The 24,043-nt window shown below is 48.1% G+C and overlaps 1 protein-coding gene across 2 annotated transcripts in view; it reads right to left on the bottom strand.

Annotated features, from left to right (window-relative positions):
- Nucleotides 1–5,228: 5,228 nt before the first annotated feature.
- LOC137434431 (myocyte-specific enhancer factor 2C-like) overlaps nucleotides 5,229–24,043 on the bottom strand; it is a 102,019-nt gene continuing 83,204 nt past the window's right edge. For both annotated transcript variants that reach the window (XM_078785520.1, XM_078785521.1), the window contains 2 exons: nucleotides 21,572–21,716; nucleotides 5,229–7,583 (listed from right to left, as the gene is read on the bottom strand). In XM_078785520.1, coding sequence (XP_078641646.1) covers nucleotides 7,238–7,583; nucleotides 21,572–21,716 — 491 coding nt within the window. In that variant the 3' untranslated portion in view covers nucleotides 5,229–7,237. The remainder of the gene's footprint in view (nucleotides 7,584–21,571; nucleotides 21,717–24,043) is intronic.

Here is a 24,043-nt window from a genome sequence, read left to right as displayed (position 1 = left end):
ACCTACACAGATCTATCTGGCTCTACATATTGCTACCCCACCGACATAACAGTATAGTGCCGGCACTGAGCTTTGCGTCTCCAAATGGCTGGTAAGGCTTTCTGGTCATCGGCTCGAATCGCCGCGCGAGAAACGCACAAGATGGCACGGAATCGCACCCGTAGCCAGCCACCGGCACGAGGCAAACAGGCAGGATCCTTCTTTGCTAACACGGCTCAGTGGATTTCTCCGGCACACACAGACCAGCGCCCATCCTCCTCCTACGCAAAACAACCAAGCGACCGCCTCCAACGAATGCCAGGACCAAGAGAGCAAAATGCGACTGCCTCCAACAACCGCCAGGACTGAGACAGCCAAATTGGCAAGAGGAGTCTTTTTTCCTCCAGCTCTCGAATGTTCCATGCCGACGTCACACTCTGTCCAATCATCGAGCGCTACTCAATCATCCCATCACGCCTCCACCAATCATGAAGGCTGGGGCGTGGCCTCCCCGCCACGAGTCTTCGCACGGGGGGAGGGGTGGCGAAGTCCAATCTCTCTCTGAATGTTCGCATGACGTCGTTAGCCATGAGGCGGGGCTTGACTGGCGCGATCGGCAAATGTGCTGGGTGTTGGTTAGCCCTGGCGGCGTTGTGAGCGAATGGAGTAATTTGTTATAGTTGTTGTTTGGCAGGCTTTTTTATTGTAATAAAGACGGAGGGAAGATCACAGTGGCAAATTACACACTGGGGAATCAATCTTTAAGCCCTAGAATTGCTCAACACAAAACCATGCCCCTTATGGCACCATGCAAACGCTCTTACCCAGACAAACGGCCTACTTAGATATATCGAGATTCCTCCACAGCACACTCGGAGCATTCTAATCTACACAATTCTATCTCGACTAAGGTATTACATTGTTTACCCCCACAAACGAAACAATATATATATATATAACCAATGGTGGACCAGTATCTATGTGAATAATCGAATGTTCCTTGTTTGTATCACACCCAATTAGCAAGGGGGCTTGCCCAACTCAAAACTTTTCAGTTTGAACATGGCGAAACAAATCGTTCATGCATTCTAAAAAAAAATTTACCATCCTTAAACTCGCTCCCACGAACAATTTCACTTCTAATCCATTTCCTTGCAATTTAAATCACTAAATGGGTATGGTTCCTCCTGTTATTGTTAGAATTATCAGGGAACCGAATTATTCCTGTTCAGATTATGTTCTTCCTCCACACTTTTTCACTTTTAAATTAGTTTTCTCTGCAACCGCTTGAGCGAATTTTGGAGTCACTATTTATGGATAATTTTTTTGACAACTATGACATCATAGATATGTAGTATGGCAACCATATTGGATTAAAGATTTATACATATATATTTGGACATCTCTGAAACCGCTTAACAAAAAATTTAAACTTCGTGCAGGTCAGGCCCCCCCCCCCCCCCATGAGGAATACTGTTTGCCAAGTGTCATCCATGCCCTCATGTGGCAGCAATAATTAATTTAGTCAAAATCCTAACATACTCGATCCCAAAAAGATTTGTGGGTGATTTATCAAGACTTAAATCTAAGACGTCATCAGTGAGGTTGTCTGAGCCATATTTGTTTGAAATTACATTTTAAAAACATTTAAAATACTCTCCGATACAGCTGAACATATAGATTTGAAACATTACTTGCATGATCTACTAGTAAGTCATCGACTGCCCATGCAGAACAGTTAACTATGTCGTAACCATTTGGAGCATAGGAAGAGCAGGAGACATTTGCGGGGAAGTTTGTCATCACCAAGTCCAGTAGGAAGGATTTGCCCTTGGGAAGTCCGGGTGCTAAAGTTCACAGATCGACAATCACATGGAGTCACAGATGTCCTTTGCTGAAGTACTATGGCTGGTGAAAGGTATCAACACCCAACTATGTTGCATGATGACAATTTAAATCGCCACATATGAGGAAGAGAGTTGGGATGAGTGGTTTAACAGTTGATCCATATTGTCTGAGAGAGATAAAGAGATATGTAAATGGACTTGTCACCGTTTGTAGGATGGACGAACACAAACAAGAATCACGCTCTGGAAGTGGAGGGAAGTCCCAGCCGAGGGTATAAGGCTGGTGGTTGGGAAATACAAAATCAGTAAAAGGATGGTGAAAAATCGAGTTATTGATGCAAAGAGCAACTCCGCTGCCAGGGCATGGTTGGTTTCAGGCCTATCAAACCAGCGGAGCCAGCCAAGGAGAGACACTAAGGAGTCAGGGACATCCTGTGAGAGGAAGGATTATTTTAAACAGATTATGGCCGGGCTGTCAACAGAGGCCTGGATTGAGAGATCTGTCAGGTTGGAGCAGAGGCCTCGGATATTTAAGGTCCAGACAATGATGAAAAGGGTAGGAAGCCTTCAAGGTATGGGGTGAGGGAACCTTGGAGTGAATGATGGAGGGGGTGAAGAAAATGGGGAATGAAGTGGAGGGATGCTGAAAAGGGGACACGTACAAGGGGTGGGGTCGGAATAACGTGGGCTTGTGGGAGATGGGGATTGGAGGGGGACGTGGTGGGTATCGTCATGGGGCAGGAGTCAACACTAAGAACATGAAGGGGATTTTATTGTTGTGCACAGGCAACCTCTGCAAACTGGATCTCAAGATTCCCAAATTTAACATTCTGAGGTAAACTTCATTGGTTGGGTGGAAGGAATTTTGGTTGAAAGCGCAGAGAAAGATCGTGTTGTAGGAACCATAGGTGGATTGACAGACCAAATGCTTCGGTGAGACAGAGAGGTAAGAAAAATATGCTATGCGAAAAAAAATAAATATATATTGTGATGGAGCACATGGGTAGAAGTGTACTAAATAAGGAAGTTAAGCATTTTAATAGGTGTTTTAAGCTTTTGAAGGAAGAATCGTATTCTTAAATGAAGATAGAGAAAAGAGCTGAAGAAAAAGGTATGGGGTACAAGCTCCAGGCAGAATAAGATAGCGTTTTGGAGTGAAAATTTGTTCAGTTATTTATTTATTTGAAGCGAAGGGGAATATGATGATGATGAAGAGGCAGAAAGGACAAGAAAATTTGGGGGAGCAGAAAGGGTGTGGGGATGTGGTAATGGCAAAACCTCCAAATAAAGATGTTTATCTCCTGGCTATCTGAGGAATAGGCTCAGGCTTTAAAAAAAAAAAAGAATAAATTCAACAATATCGACAACAAAAAGCAATGAATCATGGAAAGTTTTGATGCAAATACAACCAGAACACGGGGATGAAAGTATAACAGAACTAGAACGGCACATGACGGATCCAGTTCAGAAAACTTAACCGATTATAGCTGCCTCTGCCAATCTGTGCATGTTTATAGCACAACCTTGGAACTTGACCCAAACGGATTTGTACCTATTGGCGGCCATCTTGAATTTTGACCCAAACAATCTTTCTCCAGAACTACTGAACCGATCACCATGCAATTTTGCACACAGCTTATGGATAATGAACCTTCCCACTTAGGTAGTGCTGAAGTGTGAATTTCTGACTCTTAAAACCCTGGAAGCTTAGTATTGCTTGAACAAGTTACATTTGAACAAAACAAGTGGCTTACCATATGTAGTTTGGACCGCTGACGCTGAATAAGTCACAAAAGCATACTATAGACCAATATATTTTTCCTGCCGATGATGGCCTTGGGCTCCATTTTCCCAGAAAACGTACGAATGGGGCTCCAAGTAGCACAGGAGGCAGAGTCAGACTGTTTGGAACCCAACAGCAGTTCTCGCAGTTGTCGGTTTTCTTTGCGTCTGGCCAGACATTTTCAGGTTGAACTGCTCAGAAACACCAAATAATACAACATAAAATGGATGTCACATGACCTTCCTTTGCACAACCATGAGTGGTTTTCAAATGCAAAAAGGCAATATATTGCTAGAAGGGATAAGAAATAATATGTCTGAAACTCCTAAGTTTTCTGGGGGAAAAAAAATTGACAAAATCAATCAAAAATAATCATTTGTATTCCAGGCTCCATGTGTGCATGCCAGCATGTAAAGGGTTGAGCTGAAAACAGATAGGTAACACCATTGGTGAATAGTCCACTGTACTATAATGACCACAATGATTCCCACCTGGGAACACAATGAGGCCAGGGAACATTTTTGGCCGGTCTTTCACGAACTTGGTGACCCAGCTCGACTGAATGCGATTTGGGTGGGAATTTGAAATGTAACCAAAATGCCGGCCAGAGCTCGCCGACCATTTGTGTAGAACGTCCACAACTGCTTGGAAATGGGACACCCAGCTTAACAATATCATTGATAAAGAACATAGAATATATACACTATGCAAAATTGGGTGCCCTGTGGTTGAGCACACGCGTGTCTCAACAGGACCCCTCTCAGTCTCCTCGAAAAGACCCTTCTGGACCCCTTCGGAACCCTTTTCCACTTGCATCCTTTCTCATCAATTTGCAATCTCCAGCACAGACACATGTGAGCTCCAGCATCCATGTTGAGATGATCATATTGAAGAACAGATTTGTGCAGTCACATCAGAGCAGTACGTCAGCTGTTCTTCTATGGACTTCGATCAAGGCTGACATATGGCTTTCTAAGTCTGATGCAAAGACGACCTGAGGAGGGTGGGTGGAGGGAGATTAAAAACCTCCACGGTTTTCTGCTTCACACAAGAGGATTAAAATCGTGTCCACATCCCCCATCTTTGAGTGGCCTTATGATGAGCAAACTCTCCATTAAAAAAAAAAAACTTAACTTGGAAAACTTTTCTGTTGTAGGGAAGAGATGTTTTCTGATGGTGGTAATTGCAGTCGTGGGGGGGGGGGGGGGCACAAGGTAGCCCCGTTGGGAGAATACTAGGCATTACCTTGTCCAGTGTGTTATATCCCTATTATTACAGCACAAATCGCTCGTACCTTGTTGTTTGTTTGGCCCAAGTTTCAAGAACCGGCTTGCCAAGTCTGACCTTTGTCAGGAGGTGGTAGGAATTTGGCCATGATGCTGCCAATTTTTGGGTTACATGCTCAACTCCACACCCCCACCCCGACCACAATTGTGTTGGTTATAACTACAAGCTACCGTTGTGATGGTTTCAACAGGGGAAAAGAGGTGGGTTGATATGTGTGCTGGATTGGGGTGGGGGGAGGTGAGGGGGGTGGGAATATGTAGAAAACAGACCATGTGAAACCAGTTCAGTCACACCTCAAGAAAGGTGTTTGTTAAAATGCACACAAGCTTCGATTCCATAAAGACTTTAAATATATTTTTCCTTTTTTTTTTTTTTTAACCAATACAAGAACATAGTTTTACACCATTCATAAATAAGCAAGAAAGTGTCACACTTTACAAATTTTACCCTGAAATGTGCAGCCATTGCTTTGATTTGTTGGAGCTGCGAAGACTGAAATGATAACCTAACGTTACCCATCAATAGCTTGATTGGATAGCTCAGAGGTAGCACACCTGCCTTTGAGCCACCTAGTAAGAGTTTGATTCATGAACACACTATAAACCGCTGCACTGATGCTTCGCAGGCAAGGTGTTGCATCATTAGGTATGCCACAGGTGGACGTTAAGCCACGGATCCATCTGCTAGCGTTCGCTGGTTTGCAGTGAAATCCCACAATGTTTGGTGTTTTTTTTTGTTAGAGTACGTCATACTATGTCAATACCCTGGCCAAATTCAAATTTCCCACTGTTGCATGCACCGGGCACCAGCGGTTGATGAGTTTGAAATTTTATCCCGTCCAATATACATTCGCTGATGGCGACTTAGCAACATGCTTATGACAATTCATAAATTAAATAAACGTTCGTTAATTATAAATCAATGTGGAAATTTAACTTCAAGAGCCAGAGGTCTCAAGATCGTTTTTTTACATTCCATGTATTTCTTGCTCGTGCAAGTAAAAGGTTCCTGAGGACTTCCTGCTTAATCACTAAAACTCTGCAAGCTCCCATTACTTCCTTTACACCAAAAATACAATTTCCTTGGCATGTCATAAAACACTGGATTTACAACCATAGAAATGCAACACTGTCAGAGCCAAGGCAGTCTGTCCCTCCAATCATGTCATTTTAAAAACATTTATGGCAGAAGATAAATTATATATATATATTTATATATATATATATACATACGTCCCAGCACCAAAACATTTTTTGGCCAAAGAAAATTTGCTCTGATAGTCACCAAAATGTAAATTGGAGCAAAATGGGGACAGGGGCATGAAGGGCGAGTGTAATAGAAAAAAAAATAAAAAGGAAAGATTTCCTGGTCAAACTCACTTCTTGAGCTGCCAATGACCATCAGTACATCGTTAATATAATTTTTTACAAACAATAAAAAACTTTGAAAGAACTTCCTGTATCAAAAGCATTTCATCGAGAAAACGTACGTCCTATTAAAAAAAAGAAAGGGGGATCGTCATCACAATTGTGCTCTGGTATCTTCTGGTCAACTAGTTTACAAAAGGGGACAAGCTTCCCACAGTTCAGGAATTTGTCCTCCTCCAAAACAGGATTGAAGGATTAAAACAAAATAACAACCAAGCATCGTCTCGTACGCGCACACACACACAGCACACACGGGTACATAAAACCACGAGGTTAACAGTGCAAAAAGGTGAATTAGAGCGGCCGAAAGCAGGCAGGTGGACTTCAGCTTGAAAGCAGGAACGACACAAAAAGTCAGTCTTTTACAAAAAAAAATTAAATCCCAGTTATACTTCCAGGCCGAAATTTGTTTGCAAAATAAAATATATATAAAAACCCACAGAAGTCGAATTGTTAAACGAGAAATCCACATCAACTAAGTCGATGTGGGCTCAGAATTCCTAAAACATCAGTAGTTTTCATCTCGAATGCTTTGGAACTTCCGTCTGTTGCTCGAGCCCATTTCCCAACGTATTATATTTGTCCTTTAACAATATATCGACTAGAGATTCCCAAACTATCTGCTTGTGGAACACTCACAAAGACAAAATTAAAATAAAATAATTGCAGGGTTTGGGTGTAAAGATGAAAAAAAAAAAAAAAACTAAACCTGTAGTGCAGGGAAGTGAAATGAAACGGAAAAAGGGAATTCATGACGTTACCAAATGTACAGATAAAACGAGAAAATAAAAATTGGTAAGAAGATAAAGTCGGTTAATTAAGGTGAACAGTAGAAGAAAAAAAAAAAACATTCAAGGTGCCAGTCCCTTGCGTCCTGTACCAACCATCTCTAACCTCTCTCATACAATTTCGCTCTAATTCCCCCAGTCCTTCATCCTCATACGTTTCAGGGGTAGCGCCATTTCTGGTCCTTCGCTGTAGTTGGCACGGCGTAGTGCAGTTTCATCGGGCCCAAAAGTGGCTAGGGATGCTTGGCCTGAGGCCTTGTTTTCGTCGTCATTTGGACTGCTGCTCCCACAGTTGGTAGTAGATGTAGATGGAGTGAAACCAGTGCAGGCCCCACTCTCTGCAGGCCTCTGGGGTTCGTGCGGGGGTGAAATCGGCTCAGACTTTATATTGATGGCAAGTGGATGCTGAAGACTTCCACCCTGGCAGGTTGAGACTGCAGACTGTCTGCTGGTACCGGGTCCTGCACACACCCTGGAATCGCAGGTTAGGTCAGACAAACTGTCATTGCAGAGAAACTCACATTAAGGTCTTTCATTTTGCAAGTTGTAAGTTGAGTGAAGGAGCCACCATTTGCACTAACATTAGCAACCCGGTTTTTAATTTACTTGGATAGGAAATTTAAAATGACATTATAAACCAACCAATTGTAAAAGGGTCAAAAGATCGTGGAGGAGCAGCAACATAAATTACACACACACATGTAGACTGACATGTAAGTAATACACTGCACTCGACTTGTAAAACACTTGACTTCTGACAGTCTCCAACCGTGGGTAATGGCGATGCAATATTTAGGTCACTGCTTTTCTTCCCACTCGGGTCTTCTTCTTCTTTAACGACAATTATTCCCATGTTATTGTGGGGTTGGCTGGGGGAAGCTTGGCACAAGTCTTTCATGATCCGGCTAGCCAGGCCTGACGTTTGACCAAGGTTAGAGAAGGAATTTGTAATTTGTTCATGCTGCTGATAATAGCTCGCCTACTCTTCACGAAGATCTTTGGGAAGACAGTGGGATCTTTAATGCCCGCCAGATCATTTTAACATCCATCTGAGGGACAGCGCACACATTATTGAATAATCCTGCCTCTGAAGCCTACTGACCTACCCTACCACCACCACCACATTACCAGCCTGTCAGGGATGTCTGTGCTCAATCTTTTAAATGCTAAACATCAAAAAATCAGCACGTAAAATTTTAAAGTCTGTGGTGCGACTCAGCCAGGGTCAGAATCTAACCTTCGACCTCGACCCTGTATGTGTTGCCAGCATATTCATATGTAGAGAAACAAATTTGTTCTTAATATTGGCCACACCGATGCCAGATACCTTCCTCACACAATCATGAAAACAATAAAAGTTAAGCAATAAAAATAAAAGTTAATCATGCTTTCATAATGCTACAAGTTAAAACGTTAGGTTATTATTGTTACCGTGCTGAGACAGCACAAATTTGATTTTCAGCCCTTTTTATACCGATTCAAAGCAGTTGAACATGGCCGGCCAGTGGACAGGGTCTCTCCCAAATATGGCAGCGTCATCTGCAGAGTAGATCGGGGATGACTTTTCAACTGACATCGATTTGAAGTTGACCTGTGCTAGTAGTAGTAGTAGTAGTAGTAGTAGTAGTAGTAGTAGTAATAATAATAATAATGTTATTTTGCTGTAATCGACCATGTACAAGCTCCTTCACGAGCCTCAACTAATACGACATGTACACATTCATTCTCACCCCCATTGATAACCACAATCCACCAGACATTTGTCAAAAGCATCAGTTCTCATATCAATAGGTAAAAGGAATAACCAGAACACAAAATCCTATGAGTCGCAAAAATTGAGGATCCTAGTTTGACAAGCTAGAGACATGTGCTGCTGCACAGTAAAAAGAAAAAGGGTGATATCAAGAAAGAACAAGGAAACCCAGATATATTTAAGCGAAAGTGCAAATGCAGCCCTTTTCCCGGCCTTTTCAATTATGACCGCTCTTCCAATGCATGGCATTAAAAGCTGACAGTACTTGTTCCCACTTGGTGCCAAAATATTACTCAAACCCATCGAACTTTGGAACACCCCGACAGCGATTGAAACGTTTAAAGCCACAGCCATTTAGATTCACTTTTGTTTCAATGTAAACGCCTCGTGTACAAGAAAAACAATTGCTCATGGCTTTGTTTCGTGTTATTTGCAGAAAATAAATCATAACCACTGGAATGGATTCTATAATCGAGAGGACAAATTTGTAAGGCTCGTGAAAGACCCTTTCATAGAATGGCCGTGTTAATTGTTTTTCGAGTTAATTAATACGTTGAAGGAGCTGCGCTCCAACGCGAGTCGAAAGAATTGACGCGACCAAAGACGGAATTCGTCCGAGTTGCTTTATTGAAACAAAACAGCTCAGGTATTCTGACCAAGCCCGTTTATCGGGCAGCAATATATATACACATTTATGCCCGGGCGTTTGCCCGGGAAAACCGAGACCGGGCATGCCCGGGTGTCAAGGGCGAGTCCTGGAAAGGCGAGTCTGGACATGCCCAGGCGTCCTGGACGCGGCCTGGCAAGTCGAGGCTGGGCGTGCCCGAGCGCTCTGGGCGAGCCCTGGAAAGGCGAGAGCGGACATGCCCGGACGCTCTGGGCGAGCCCTGGAAAGGCGAGTCTGGACATGCCCGGGCGTCCTGGACGCGGCCTGGCAAGTCGAGGCTGGGCATGCCCGGGCGCTCTGGGCGAGCCCTGGAAAGGCGAGAGCAGGCATGCCCGGGAAAGATGAGACCGGGCGTGCCCGGGAGGTTCGGGTGTGCCCGGGAACAGCGAGTCCGGACATGCCCAGGAGAGGCGCGTCTGGGCCCGTCCGGACGAGCCCGGCATGGCGATCGCGCCCTGGCTGCGTCCTGGCAGGTGCAAGGCGATTGTGTACATTCAGCGGGAACCGCTACACACGCCCCTCCAGAATCGACCTGCACCGGCAGGGTCAATTTAAGGGGGGTCCGGATGACCCGGCCGAAGCGACCCCTGGAGGGTTGTGGGGGGGGGGGGGGTCCGATCCGGTGGTGGGTGGTCGAGTGGGGGGAACTGTAGACGGGGGGCGGCCTCGCCGCGGAGGAAGGGCCAACCGTGGTGGTCGGTCGACGTCCACGTGCGCCGGTTTGAGGCGGTCCACAGAGATCCGGTCCGACCGGCCGCCGACGTCGACGACGGACTTGTCGCCCCATCGCAGGACCCAGAGGGGCCCGTCGTACGGCGGCCGGAGTGCCCCCGGTGCACGTCATGACGCACAAAGACGTACTCCGCTGTGCGAAGCGCCGGGGGGACGTAGGACTGGGGGCCACCGTGGCGGGACGTTGGCACGGGGGCAAATCGGCGGGCGGCCTCCTGGAGGTCCGAGCGCTGGTGTGCGGCGGACCAGGGACTGGTAGCGTCGGGCACGAACTCGCCCGGGACGCGGAGCGGCTGGCCGTAGACGAGCTCGGCGGCGGACGCCCGGAGGTCCTCCTTGGGGGCCGTGCGGAGGCCCAAAAGGACCCACGGCAGCCGGTCGGTCCAACCGTCGTCCTGAAGGCCGGCCATGAGTGCGGCCTTCATGGAGCGGTGAAACTGTTCGCACAACCCGTTGGCTTGGGGGTGGTAGGCCGTGGTGCGGTGCAGCGTGACCCCCAACGAGCGGGCGACCGCGCCCCAAAGTTCGGACGTGAACTGTGGGCCGCGGTCGGACGAGATGTCCGCCGGTGCGCCGAAGCGCGCGACCCAGGTGGCGATGAACGCCTGCGCCACGTCGGCGGTGGTGGTGGTGGAGGTGAGGGGCACGGCCTCCGGCCACCTGGTGGTCCTGTCCACCATGGTGAGCAGGTGGGTGAACCCCCGCGATGGGGGCAGGGGACCCACCAGGTCCACGTGGACGTGGTCGAAACGCCGTGCAGGCACGGTGAAAGGTGCTAGCGGGGCCTGGGTGTGGCGGTGGACCTTGGCCCGCTGGCAGGCCGTGCAGGCGTTGGCCCAGTCGCAGACGTTCCGTCGAAGGCCGTGCCAGACGAAACGCGCCGACACCAGCTTCTGAGAAGCTTTCCGGCCCGGGTGAGAAAGGCCGTGGATGGAGGCGAAGATGCGGCGCTGCCAGGAAACGGGCACGATGGGGAAGGCTGGCCCTGGGAGACGTCGCAGAGCAGGACGGTGCCCGCGAAGGGGATGTCGGCCAGGCGGAGGCCCGTGTCCGCCGCCCGGAGGGCCTGCACCGAGGTGTCGGTGGTCTGGTCGGTCGCCATGAGCGCGAAGTCCACGCCGAGATGGACCGCGTTCGCGCTGGCCCGAGAAAGACAGTCGGCCACGGCGTTGTCTTTGCCGGCGACGTGCCGGATGTCCGTGGTGAATTCCGACACGGCGGAGAGGTGGCGCTGCTGGCGGGCCGACCACGGCTCCGTGACTTTGGCCATTGCATAGACCAACGGCTTGTGGTCGACGAAAGCCGTGAACGGGCGGCCCTCCAGGAGGTGTCGGAAATGGTGAACGGCCAGGAATAGACCGAGCAGCTCGCGGTCGAACGTGCTGTATTTTAACTCGTTCGGCCGGAGCTGCCGGCTGAAAAAAGCGAGTGGCTGCCAAACCCCGTCCACCCATTGTTCATGGACGGCGCCCACCGCGTAGTTGGAGGCGTCCGTAGTGAGGGCGATGGGCGCGTTGAGCACCGGGTGAGCCAGCAGCGTTGCGTCGGCGAGGGCCCGTTTTGCGCTCGCGAAGGCCGCGTCCATGGCCGCGGACCAAACAATGTCATGCTTGGCCGGCTTGCCCCGGAGGGCCTCGTAAAGGGGCCGCATGAGCTGAGCAGCGCGGGGCACGAATCGGTGATAAAAATTCACCATGCCGAGGAACTCTTGTAGGGCCTTGATGGAACGGGGACGCGGGAACATGGTGATGGCCTCGACCTTGGTCGGCAGCGGCACGGCCCCGGTCTTGGTGATGCGGTGGCCCAAAAAGTCAACGGTCGTCGTGCCGAAGTGGCATTTGGCCGGGTTGACAATTAAGCCGTGCTCGCTGAGGCGACCGAACAGTGTTCGGAGGTGGAGGAGGTGCTCGGCGCGGGACGTGCTGGCGATGAGGATGTCATCCAGATAGACGAAAAGAAATGGCAGGTCGCGCAGCACGCCGTCCATTAAGCGCTGGAACGCCTGGGCCGCGTTCTTGAGGCCAAAAGGCATCCTCAAAAATTCGAACAGGCCGAACGGCGTGATGACGGCCGTCTTCGGGACGACGGCCGCCCGGACAGGTACCTGGTGGTATCCCCGTATCAGGTCAATTTTGGAAAATATGACCCGTCCCGCCAAACGGGCGGAAAAGTCCTGGACGTGCGGGATCGGGTACCTGTCGGGGGTGGTAGCGTCGTTGAGGCGGCGGTAGTCGCCACACGGGCGCCATCTGCCCCCCGGCTTTGGCACGATGTGCAGTGGTGAGGTCCACGCGCTATTGGAGCGCCGCACGATGCCGAGGTGCACCAATGCGTCGAACTCGGCCTTTGCCATGGCGAGCTTGGCCGGGTCGAGGCGGCGGGCCCTGGCGTAGACCGGCGGGCCCGTAGTGGGTATGTGGTGCTCGATCCCATGCCGCACTGCGACGGCCGAAAACGTCGGCCGCGTGAGGGCCGGGAATTCCGCGAGCAGGCGAGTGAACTCGTTCGCCGTCGGGAGGGCGCACGCCAGTTCGGTCGGCACGGAGCTGCTCATCGTGCACGCCAGGGAGCTGAAGGTCTCGGCGTTGACAAGGCGACGACGTTTGACGTCGACCAGCAGCCCGTGCGCGCAGAGGAAGTCTGCGCCCAGCAAAGCCATGGGGACGCAGGCGGTCACAAAGGTCCACTGAAAGCGCTGGCTGCCGAAGCAGAGGGTGACGTCGCGCGGGCCGAAAGTGCATAGGGCCGAGCCATTAGCAGCGACCAAAGAGGGGCCGCAAACGGCGTCCCGCCTGTCCTGCTCGGAGGCGGGTATGACGCTCAGTTGGGCACCGGTGTCACAAAGGAAACGCCGCCCGGACGCTTTGTCCCGAATAAAAAGCAAGTTGCCCGAGTGGCCGGCGCTCATGGCTGGGAATGAACGCCGGCCCGGCCGTTTCCCCAATTGCCGAAAGTGCACGGGGGTCGGCACGTCCGAGCCTTGTGTCTGAACCTGGCGTGGTAATAACACCACGCCTGGTCAGGTGGAGGCCCCGGCCGTCGTGTCGGAAGCGGTCGGCCACCAGTTGCACCGGCAGTTCGGCCTCCAACCGCGCAGGGCGCTCGGGCGTCGCCTCGGACGGCGGCAGGCTCCAGGTAGCCACGCCGATGTGTTGGCCCGCCGAGGAGATCTTATCGGCTTCCCTGGCGAGGGCGCGGGGATCGGTGATCGACGTGCCAGCCAGGGCGAGGCGTACCGGGTGAGGCAGCTGGCGAAGGAACAGCTCGCGGAACAGAAAATCCGGAGAGTGCTCACCGAGCAACGAGAGCATATAGTCCATGCGCTCGGACGGGCGCGTGTCGCCGAGCTCGGGCAGGTCGAGCAGGCGCCGTGCGCGTGCCGCCGGTGAGAGGGCGAAAGCGTCGAGGAGGAGCGTCTTCAGCGCGTCATACTTGTCAGCAGCCGGCGGGTGCTCGGGGAGGCTCAGGGCGCGGGCCGCGGTGGCGGAACCGAGCACTGCCACGACGTGGTGGAAGCGGGTGTCGTCCGCGGTGATGCCTCGCAGGGCGAACTGGGAGTCCACCTGGGTGAACCAAACAGCCGCGTGAGCCTCCCAGAAGGTAGGCAGTTTAAGAGTCACTGCCGTGTCCATTTCGGTAGGTCACCAGTGAAGGAGCTGCGCTCCAACGCGAGTCGAAAGAATTGACGCGACCAAAGACGGAATTCGTCCGAGTTGCTTTATTGAAACAAAACAGCTCAGGTATTCTGACCAAGCCCGTTTATCGGGCAGCAATATATATACACATTTATGCCCGGGAAAACCGAGACCGGGCATGCCCGGGTGTCAAGGGCGAGTCCTGGAAAGGCGAGTCTGGACATGCCCGGGCGTCCTGGACGCGGCCTGGCAAGTCGAGGCTGGGCGTGCCCGAGCGCTCTGGGCGAGCCCTGGAAAGGTGAGAGCGGGCATGCCCGGACGCTCTGGGCGAGCCCTGGAAAGGCGAGTCTGGACATGCCCGGGCGTCCTGGACGCGGCCTGGCAAGTCGAGGCTGGGCGTGCCCGGGCGCTCTGGGCGAGCCCTGGAATGGCGAGAGCGGGCATGCCCGGGAAAGACGAGACCGGGCGTGCCCGGGAGGTTCGGGCGTGCCCTGGAACAGCGAGTCCGGGCATGCCCAGGAGAGGCGCGTCTGGGCCCGTCCGGACGAGCCCGGCATGGTGATCGCGCCCTGGCCGCGTCCTGGCAGGTGCAAGGCGATTGTGTACATTCAGCGGGAACCGCTACAACGTCATACAAACTTGCACTATGCCAGGAACTGTTTCTGAGGATATTTACTGTAATCAGTAGGAAACAATAAATCGACCTTCATACTTCGACTCCAATCAGGCCTTTCGGGCCAAATATCAATCAGAGCTTTATACAAATGCAAATCAATTTCGAAATATAAATCTCGCAGATGTAAACTGTGGTTTCATTGTGCGGTTCGCAATTTGCACCATTGTACCACATCCATTGCAAAGATAATCGCTTGGTTGCCTTAATCCAACGAATAATCATGAAACACCTGATGAGGTGCATGTTGATGAATTTATTTTACAATCATTTGAAATAAGTTCATCTACTATAGAAGAGCCATTGGTCTGTGTCACCATTTTTCTCAGAGATGGCTGAACGGATCTTTGGCAAACTTTCAGAGGTTCGTCAGTGAGTGCCTGGGAGTGTTTTAGAGGGGGTATGGGGGGGGGGGGGGGGGGGAGGGAAATCGTTTTTGGGGATAAAAAATTTTTTTTTTTTTAAACCATTCACCAGCATATATTCAACATAAAGGTAAAATGATGATTTAACACTTGATTGATTCTGATTTGGATGCAATTGCTTTTCCATTATATTTGCCCCCATTTCAAATATGTTAATGTTTCTTTTTTGCTTGAGCAACGCCGGATACTCCAGCTTTAAACGATTATATACTTTACTCAGGGTACAAATACAAATACAGCTTTATCTGGGGGGGGGGGGGGGTGTAGTATAGGCTATGTGACTGCAGCCTGTGGGGGACCGGGAGAGGGGCGTAAATTCTCGATGTAAATGTGTACTGTGCAGCACCACCTGGTGTTGGTGGCAGAGGGTATTACAGAGGGTACAATTTCCTTTTTTTACCTGTGCAACACTGAGATTATGAAGCACTCTTTGCAAGGGAAAAATTTCCTCCTTCCCTTCCCTTCCCCCCCCCCCCCCACCCCTCCCCCCTCTCCCAAAACGGAGGGGCCTGTCAAAACTCCCCCCCTCCCCCTCCTCCCAAAGATGTATATGTAGTATATCTTTCCCTTCACTCTCCTTTTACCTCCCCCTCCCCACTCCCTTCCTCACCCCTCCCTCTCCTGGCTTGCCCCCAACCCTCCCCACCCCCTCCCTCCCTCTCCTGCCTCACCCCCAACCCTCCCCACCCCCTCCCTCCTAGCAATGCCGGGTACTCCTGCTAGTTATCAAATAAAGGTATGTATGTTTTTTTTGTATACAAGATCGAGGCTCGTGTTAGAGCTAACATTGATCCCAAAAAGACAAACTGACACATAAAACATAAGATAAAGGGAGCGGGAGACAAGATGGGGAGAGAGAGGGAAGCACACAAGTACAACATTTGAGAGCAGGGGCATCGGGAGATCTGTGGGAGAGAGAGGGCTTGGGAGGAGGAGGCATGGGAAAGGGGTGGTGGGGGACACTGCTAGGGGTTGGGAGAGGTAAAAAAAAACAAAAAAAAAAAAAACAGACTGCTAGGACTTCCAGGAAAGAAAACAGTATTTCAAAAAAGTCGATCTGGGGTGAATTAACAGGGGTAGAAAAGCTCAAGATTTTGGATGGGGGAAGATAAGAGATGGTGGTGAACAGCTGTTTTAAAGACCTGGAGGGAGGAGAGGGATTGAAGAGAGTGAGGGAGTTTGTTCCAGATGTGATAGAAAAGAGGAATGAAAGAGTGAAGGTGAATAGAGAGTCTTGATTTTGGCAATTTAACCACAAGAGGGTTGCAGGCAGATCTTGTGCGACCTGTAGGAATATTTGGGGGACAGAGCACAGACAGAGCTGGGGGAGCAAGGCCGGAGAGGAGTCGGTAGAAGACAAAGACCACCAACCTGCCTGCGGTGAGTTTGAGATATGTCTGCCAGCATGAGGAGCTTGTCCATTGGAACAGGAGTACACTTCAGATGTTTTCATGTAAAGACATGACGACACTTCAACAGCCCCAATTAGCCCCATTTCTTGTGGTGTTGGCCAAGGGGAAAATTTGCCTCAAGTTTTCACAAACCGGCAAGGCCAGGCCTGTTAGTTGACCAGAGGCAATCTGAGCAGCAATTTGCAATTTGTTCAGGGTGTGGGTGATGCCCTTGATACTCTTCGTAAAAGATGGGAGATCTTCAACATCCATTGACCAATGCTGCCTCATGGGACGCCCCATCAAAGGTCGACTGAAACTACAGCGCACAGTGATGAAACTCCCTCCCAGTGATGCACCAATCTCAAATCCAGACTGTGCCAGTGATGCACCAATCGCAAACCCATACTATGCCCGTGATGCACCAATCTCAAACCCAGATTATGCCAGTGATGCACCAATCTCAAACCCAGATGATGCCAGTGATGCACCAATCTCAAACCCAGATGATGCCAGTGATGCACCAATCTAAAACCCAGATTATGCCAGTGATGCACCAATCTCAAACCGAGACTATGCCAGTGATGCACCAATCGCAAACCCATACTATGCCCGTGATGCACCAATCTCAAACCCAGATTATGCCAGTGATGCACCAATCTCAAACCCAGATGATGCCAGTGATGCACCAATCTCAAACCCAGATGATGCCAGTGATGCACCAATCTCAAACCTAGATGATGCCAGTGATGCACAAATCTCAAACCCAGATTATGCCAGTGATGCACCAATCTCAAACCCAGATTATGCCAGTGATGCACAAATCTCAAACCCAGATTATGCCAGTGATGCACCAATCTGAAACCCAGATGATGCCACTGATGCACCAATCTGAAACCCAGATGATGCCAGTGATGCATCAATCTCAAACCCAGATGATGCCAGTGATGCACCAATCTCAAACCCAGATGATGCCAGTGATGCACCAATCTCAAACCCAGATGATGCCAGTGATGCACCAATCTCAAACCCAGATGATGCCAGTGATGCACCAATCTCAAACCCAGATGATGCCAGTGATGCACCAATCTCAAACTCAGAATAGACAGCTCAATGGTAAGTACACAACCTCTGTGCTATATCTATCTTGTCAGACTTTTCATTCATAGACAAATGACCAAATGAAATGCCAGTTCAGTTTTTACCTCTTACAATAATGACTATTTTAATTTTTCTCTCCGTCCATCTGGAATGTTATCATTGGTTTTCTTAACATCTAAGACTCACTTCTCATTATAGTACTATTGCAGGTGCATCACCAATTGAAATTGAGGTATATCAAAGGGAAGCGCAAAGCACCCCTCCCTTTATATAAGGGATCGTTTCTCTGTATGCAGCTTTAACATGGGGAATGAAAATAAGTTTCTCGGCTTCGACTGGACGAAATAGGGTGAAAATTTCAGAAGTAAATGCTTTGTACGTTGAGATAATATTTTCCAAATTTCAGCAATGTTCGTTTATGCATTCTTGAGTTTTATTTAGAAAACTCTCAAAATCACGTTGGTGTCTGTCTGTCTGTCTCCGTCCGTCCGTCCATCCATCCATCCATCCATCCATCCAAAATGTGTTGGCGCTCATATCTCAAGAGCTATACCCAAACTAGCTGAAACTTGGAATATACATCGGCCAATAGGTCTAATTAATGGCTTTTGAAACAAATTCCCCCCAAGGGCGATAGTTTTTGCTTTAAAATTAAATATATATACATCAATAAATATATAAAAATATATACACACTTTAAAACTCTTCAAAATATTATTACACGAATCTAACATGCTGGTCCAATGGCCTAATGGATAAGGCATCACACTCCCAAGCTGTGGGTTGGTTGTAGGTGCAAATCCCGTCTGGGTTGAATAATCTTTTTCAAGTCTTTTATATCGTCTCGAATAATGAACAAATGAACATCCTGTACAATGAACAAATGAATTTTGTTTGTATTTAAAACGTAATTATTCTTAAACCTGAATTTCAGCGTCATTGAGTATTGCACTACATCAAATTGCTTATTGCATGGAAATCAAGGGAGGTGCAAAGAATCCCTTCGTTTTTTTGGGACAGTTTCTCTGTATGCAACTTTAACATGGAGACTGAAAATTCGTTTCTCAGCTACTACTGGTATATTGTACAGACTTGGCATTTAATATGGAATATTTTTTTTTCCTTGACTTGGGTTTAATTTCTGAACTCGATATATCAATCTGGTGAGTTTCTTTTACGCTTCGGTGATTTCTTTGTTAAAAGAACCATGTCACTGATTGTCTGTTGCAGCAAGAAGTCAATAACAGGATTATATCACAGGTGGCGTGACAAAATGTACGGACAGGTACATTTGACGATTGGCTTCACAATCGGGTATATAAGGGTTGTTGCATTCTGTATTAGTGGAAAACAACTGCTGCACGTGTACAAAAGTTATTGCCGCTTCCCCTGGAGATGGTCCGTCAACTCGACAATGCTGTCATTTAGTGGTGGCTTTACGAAATTCCAGCATGAAACAGCGTGCTATTGCTTGGCAGTATGGCATCACTCAAGGTCAGGTGTCAAAGATCCTGAAACGAAATGCTCAGAGGGGTGTCCCTACTCCAATACCGAGGCCAGGACGTCCCCGCAGAACCACAAGGAGGGATGATCGCCAGCTGCACCGGTTAGTCCGCAATGGCTGTACCAAGTCAGCTAATCGGCTTAGGGCTGAGTGGCAGCAACTGACAAATGTGCCTGTATCCAGAAGGCTGGTCTGGATACAGGCAATATGGATACAGGTTAATCTGGATACAGTCTGATACAGTCTGGATACAGTCAATATGGATACAGTCTGGATACAGGTTAATTCAGTGATTGACCAGGATTCGAACTCAGCAGGCTTTCGTGCCAGGCGTCCCCTGAGAAAGCCACGTCTGACCAAACACCGCCAGCGCCGATTGCAGTGGGCCAGAGAGCACCGTCAATGGCAGCCAGGACACTGGAATCACGTGATCTTCAGTGACGAGTCTAGATTTCTGGTCTATTGTCAAGATGGCCGCGTCCGAGTGCGCAGACATGTGCATGAAGCCTACAACGAGGATTGTATAGTGCCCAGAGTCCAAGCTGGAGGTGGTGGGGTGACCGTTTGGGCTGCTTTTCATGCAGGGGGCAAAACTGACCTGGTTGTTCTGAATGGAAACCTGAACCAGTTCAAGCACAGGGCCATTCTGGAAGAAACATTGCTTCCATTTGTTCGTGCAGCCTTTCGAGGAAACTTTGTCTTCCAAGATGACAATGCACGGCCTCATCGTGCTCGCATGATCCAACACTTTCTTGCTGACCGTGGTGTAGAGCATATGGAGTGGCCTGCCATGTCTCCGGATATGAATCCGATAGAGAACTTGTGGGCAGAATTAACGCGTCAAATCGACAACTTGGACCAGCAGCCTGCCTCTGTGCGTGAATTGCAGCAGGCAATTGTAACTGCATGGCAAGCGATTCCTGTCCAAACCTTGGCAAATCTCGTGAACAGCATGCCTCAACGTGTACGTGCTCTCCTGAATGCTCGTGGGGGTTACACGAAGTACTGAACTGTAATTTTACTGTCTGTAATCCCAGTCGTAATTTAACTTTTGTTTTTGTTAAAAAAATTTTTGGCTAATGTGCAAAATAAAGAGATACTTCTGGAAAACGCACAGAAGTTTAACACAGTACTGTCCGTGAATTGAGTTCGATATCAGTTTACATCACTTTCAAGGATCAATTTATTTGCTTCGAAATGTCAAATGTGGTTTTTGTTTCTTTTAAAGGTCACATTAACAAAATCTAGAATAATTTCAACATAATTCCAATGAACTTTTGGTTCTAAGTCATCTTGAAAAGTAAATTCACCCCCACAAAAAAAATATTCCATATTAAATGCCAAGTCTGTATATATAAATATACATATATACACACTTTATACCCGTTTAAAATATTTAAAGAAAAAAAAATTCTGACGTGCTGGCTCAATGGTCTAATGGATAAAGCATCAGACTCCCAAGCTGGGGATTGTGGACAACCCTTGTGTTCTGAGGAGGAACCAAGTAATGCTCGATAAAAGTTCCTATAGAGGGGCGCCCCACATCTGGCAAATAAAATGCATTTTCTTCTTCATGCAGCTCCATGAATCAAATTGGCGCCCCTTTATATGAACTTTTCTAGAGCGTTACTTGTTTCCTCCTGAGAACACAAGGGTAGTAAAACATAAACACGAGATTTTTTGAATGCTCCTTATTTTGTATAGTTTGGCATTTTCTACAAGCTATGGAATATGTCCCTTCTTTTCTATACTCTGCCACATGGTACATACCATATAAAGGGACCTTTTCTATGCCTCTGGCATTTTACCCAAAAATAACAATTGGATGTTGCTTAGTTGGTTTCTCCAACATATTTTCATTCACCAATTTCAATTCTGTGTTGAGCTAAAGAGCACACAAAGTCAATTTACTAAAACTCATCACCGAACCCTCGATACGAGAAAATCTAGCCTCTGATTTATTAAAAATCATCTGACCCTTTAACCAGACTTGGTGGCACTCGTGCATTCAGTGTTGGAGGTCAGCAGTTTCTACAACTGCTGACTCATCCCCAAGACTAAAAATGGTGCGTGCTGCTTACCTGTTTAATATAAAAAATAACCACCTTTAGAGGCCATTTTTCCCCGCAAAGCGGGGGTTGGCCTTTTTCGGGGACCGTGGTTGTTGTTGTTTTTCGGTCCCCTTTTTGAAGCAATGTTTTACGGCCGGATGCCCTTCCTGATGCCAACCCTTTTTGCCGCCTTCAACGACAAACAGGGAATTACCAGTGAACTGGTGCTCAATTTGCCGACCTCGGAAGGATGACAGGCTGAGTCAACTCCCCTGGCGTTAATTCAGCGATCGACCGGGATTCGAACCCAGGATCCTAGGATCCTAAGCCGGCACCCTAACCGCTAGCCCAACACCAGGGTTCGTTACCTGTTTGATGTTCAGAATTAAAAAAAATAAAAATTGGATAGAGCACGGTCAAACCAGCACAATCTTTGATTGGTCTAACTGCTTCCTGCTGTATTGGAGGTCCTTGCAACATATCAGAACATTCCAAGGTTGAAAGAGTGAGTGCAGTGGATGTACTCACCCCAGAGGTATGAAGGAACCTGCATGCATGTTCGTCGCTTCTTGCTGCTGCCGTTGCCAAGCTGTGGAGCTCAGTGGGACAGATACTGGCAGAGAAAAACTAGTTCCAATGGACAAGCCTCCTGCTGGACATATCGTGTATTCAGCTGCAGAGACAGAGAATAATCATGGTCAGGAAAAAGTTTCCAACACGAATAGATTCAATGGTATATTTTGTCAGGAAGTTGACTCATTAGTTGTCTGCTTAAGTATTGGACACCACAGGTGCACATCATTGGAATCTTATTTTTGCCATGGGGGTTGACTCAGCCTGTCAGCTTGTCATGTATATGTCGCATAACTATTCTTAATGTGATGTCACAGAAAAAGCTTCAGGTCACCAATCTGATTCATCCATTGAAAATGACACTTGGTCACTTACCAGAAGGGGGGGGGGGGGGTGGGGGAGGGGGCATCTATTTATCGTTAAAATAGTGGGGACGAGCTGGGGTTAAGGTTTAAATTTAAGGTTTATTTTAGTCGCCTTAATGTTAGCTCTTTCACGAGCCTCGATCTTGTATACAAAAAAAATAATAAAAATTTGAGAAAGGTAAGGAAGGATAATACGAGTGGAAGGAATTTCGGTGTGTAAGTCATGGAGAAAGAAAAGCAAAGTGGCTTGGAGAATATAACAATGAGGACCGGGGAAGGGGGAAGACATGGTAGGGAGGTACAGAGAAAAATCTGCCATTTTGTATCTATACTACAAGAGAGATGTGTGAGTGTGTATGTGTATAATATGTGCATGCATGTACATATATATATATATATTATATATATATATATATATATATATATATATATATATATATATATATATATGTGTGTGTGTGTGTGTGTGTGTGTGTGTGTGTGTGTGTGTGTATGCGTATGAATATGAATGATTGATCGATTTTAAGGCCATTTTCCCCGCTAGAGCAGGGGTTAGCCTTGCCGGCCCCATGACAATCATGGTTCCCTGTTTGTGGCAATGTTTTTATGGCCGGATGCCCTTCCTGATGCCAACCCTTAGTCGCCTCTTACGATGCGACTATTCTAAATCGGGGTACACAACGGGATCATTCATCCCAGCAAGCTGGTACTCAATTTGCCGACCTCGGAAGGATGACAGGCTGAGTCAACCCCCCTGGCGTTAATTCAGTGATTGACCAGGATTCGAACTCAGGATCCTAGGATCCCAAGCCTACGCCCTATGTGTAAATATATGTATGTATTATATGTATTATATGTATTGTGTGTGTGTGTGTGTGTGTGTGTGTGTGTGTGTGTGTGTGTGTGTGTGTGTGTGTGTGTGTGTGTGTGTGTGTGTGTGTGTGTGTGTGTGTGTGTCGCCATTTTTCTCAGTTGCCTGAACGGATCTTCATCAAACTTTGAGAGTTTCATCAGTGAGTGTCGGGGAGCGTTTTAAACAAAAGGGAATTGCTTTCGGGGAGTGCTTTTCTTTTTTGAAAAAAATAATAATAAAAGTTGGATTTTTGGGCATTTTATTTCTTGGAATCGCTCTTTCAGTTTAGAGAAGTGTGTAGGAACCGCAGTCCTTAGTGGATGGGTGTTGCCAAATGGTTTCGCCCCCAAAACCCCAAATAATAGACCGGGCAACACCAGGTACCCCTGCTAGTACACAATAAATGGATCATCAAATGTTCATTATGTTAAAAGGAGAACATGCTTCATCATAGTGGCAACATTGCACCATTCAAGGCCCATTCTGCTTCTTATTCCTCACTTTCTTCCACTGCCCTATCTCTGTCACTCTCCCTTGTCACCCCTCTCCCTCCCCCTAAATGCTCAGTTGTGATAGAGCAAAAAGCAAAACCGTAAAGGTGTCAAAAAAAAAAAAAAACCACCTTTAGAGGCCATTTTTAGAGGCCAGGGGAGTTGGCCTTTTTCGGGAACTGTGGTTGTTGTTGTTTTTCGGTCCCCTTTTTGAAGCAATGTTTTACGGCCGGATGCCCTTCCTGACGCCAACCCTTTTTGCCGCCTTTAACGACAAGCAGGGAATTACCAGTGAACTGGTACTCAATTTGCCGACCTCGGAAGGATGACAGGCTGAGTCAACCCCCCTGGCGTTAATTCAGCGATTGACCGGGATTCGAACCCAGGATCCTAGGATCCTAAGCCGGCACCCTAGCCGCTAGCCCAACACCAGGGATAATGTCAGAGCCAATAAAATGTTACCCATGCTTTAAACTACAGGAAAGCCTAATCCGGTGATAATTCTTGACAATTGACTACTGGAACTTCAACTATTCCCATCTTGTGGGGTCCACCAATGGGGAAGTTTGCCTCAAGTCGTTCACGAGCTGGCCTGGCCCAATGGTCAACTGGAGCAGATTTGGGAAATAATTTGCAATTTTTTTCAGTGCCGGCGACAACTCGTCTACTCCTCACGACGGACACTGTGGGATCTTCATGGCCAAAGGATGAATTCCTA

This window comes from Myxine glutinosa, chromosome 10 (genome assembly GCF_964187855.1).
Source record: "Myxine glutinosa chromosome 10, kmMyxGlut1.1, whole genome shotgun sequence".
Taxonomy (NCBI): domain Eukaryota; kingdom Metazoa; phylum Chordata; class Myxini; order Myxiniformes; family Myxinidae; genus Myxine; species Myxine glutinosa.
The sequence above is the reverse complement of the archived record's forward strand: the minus strand, read 5'-3'. Positions and strand labels throughout refer to the sequence as shown.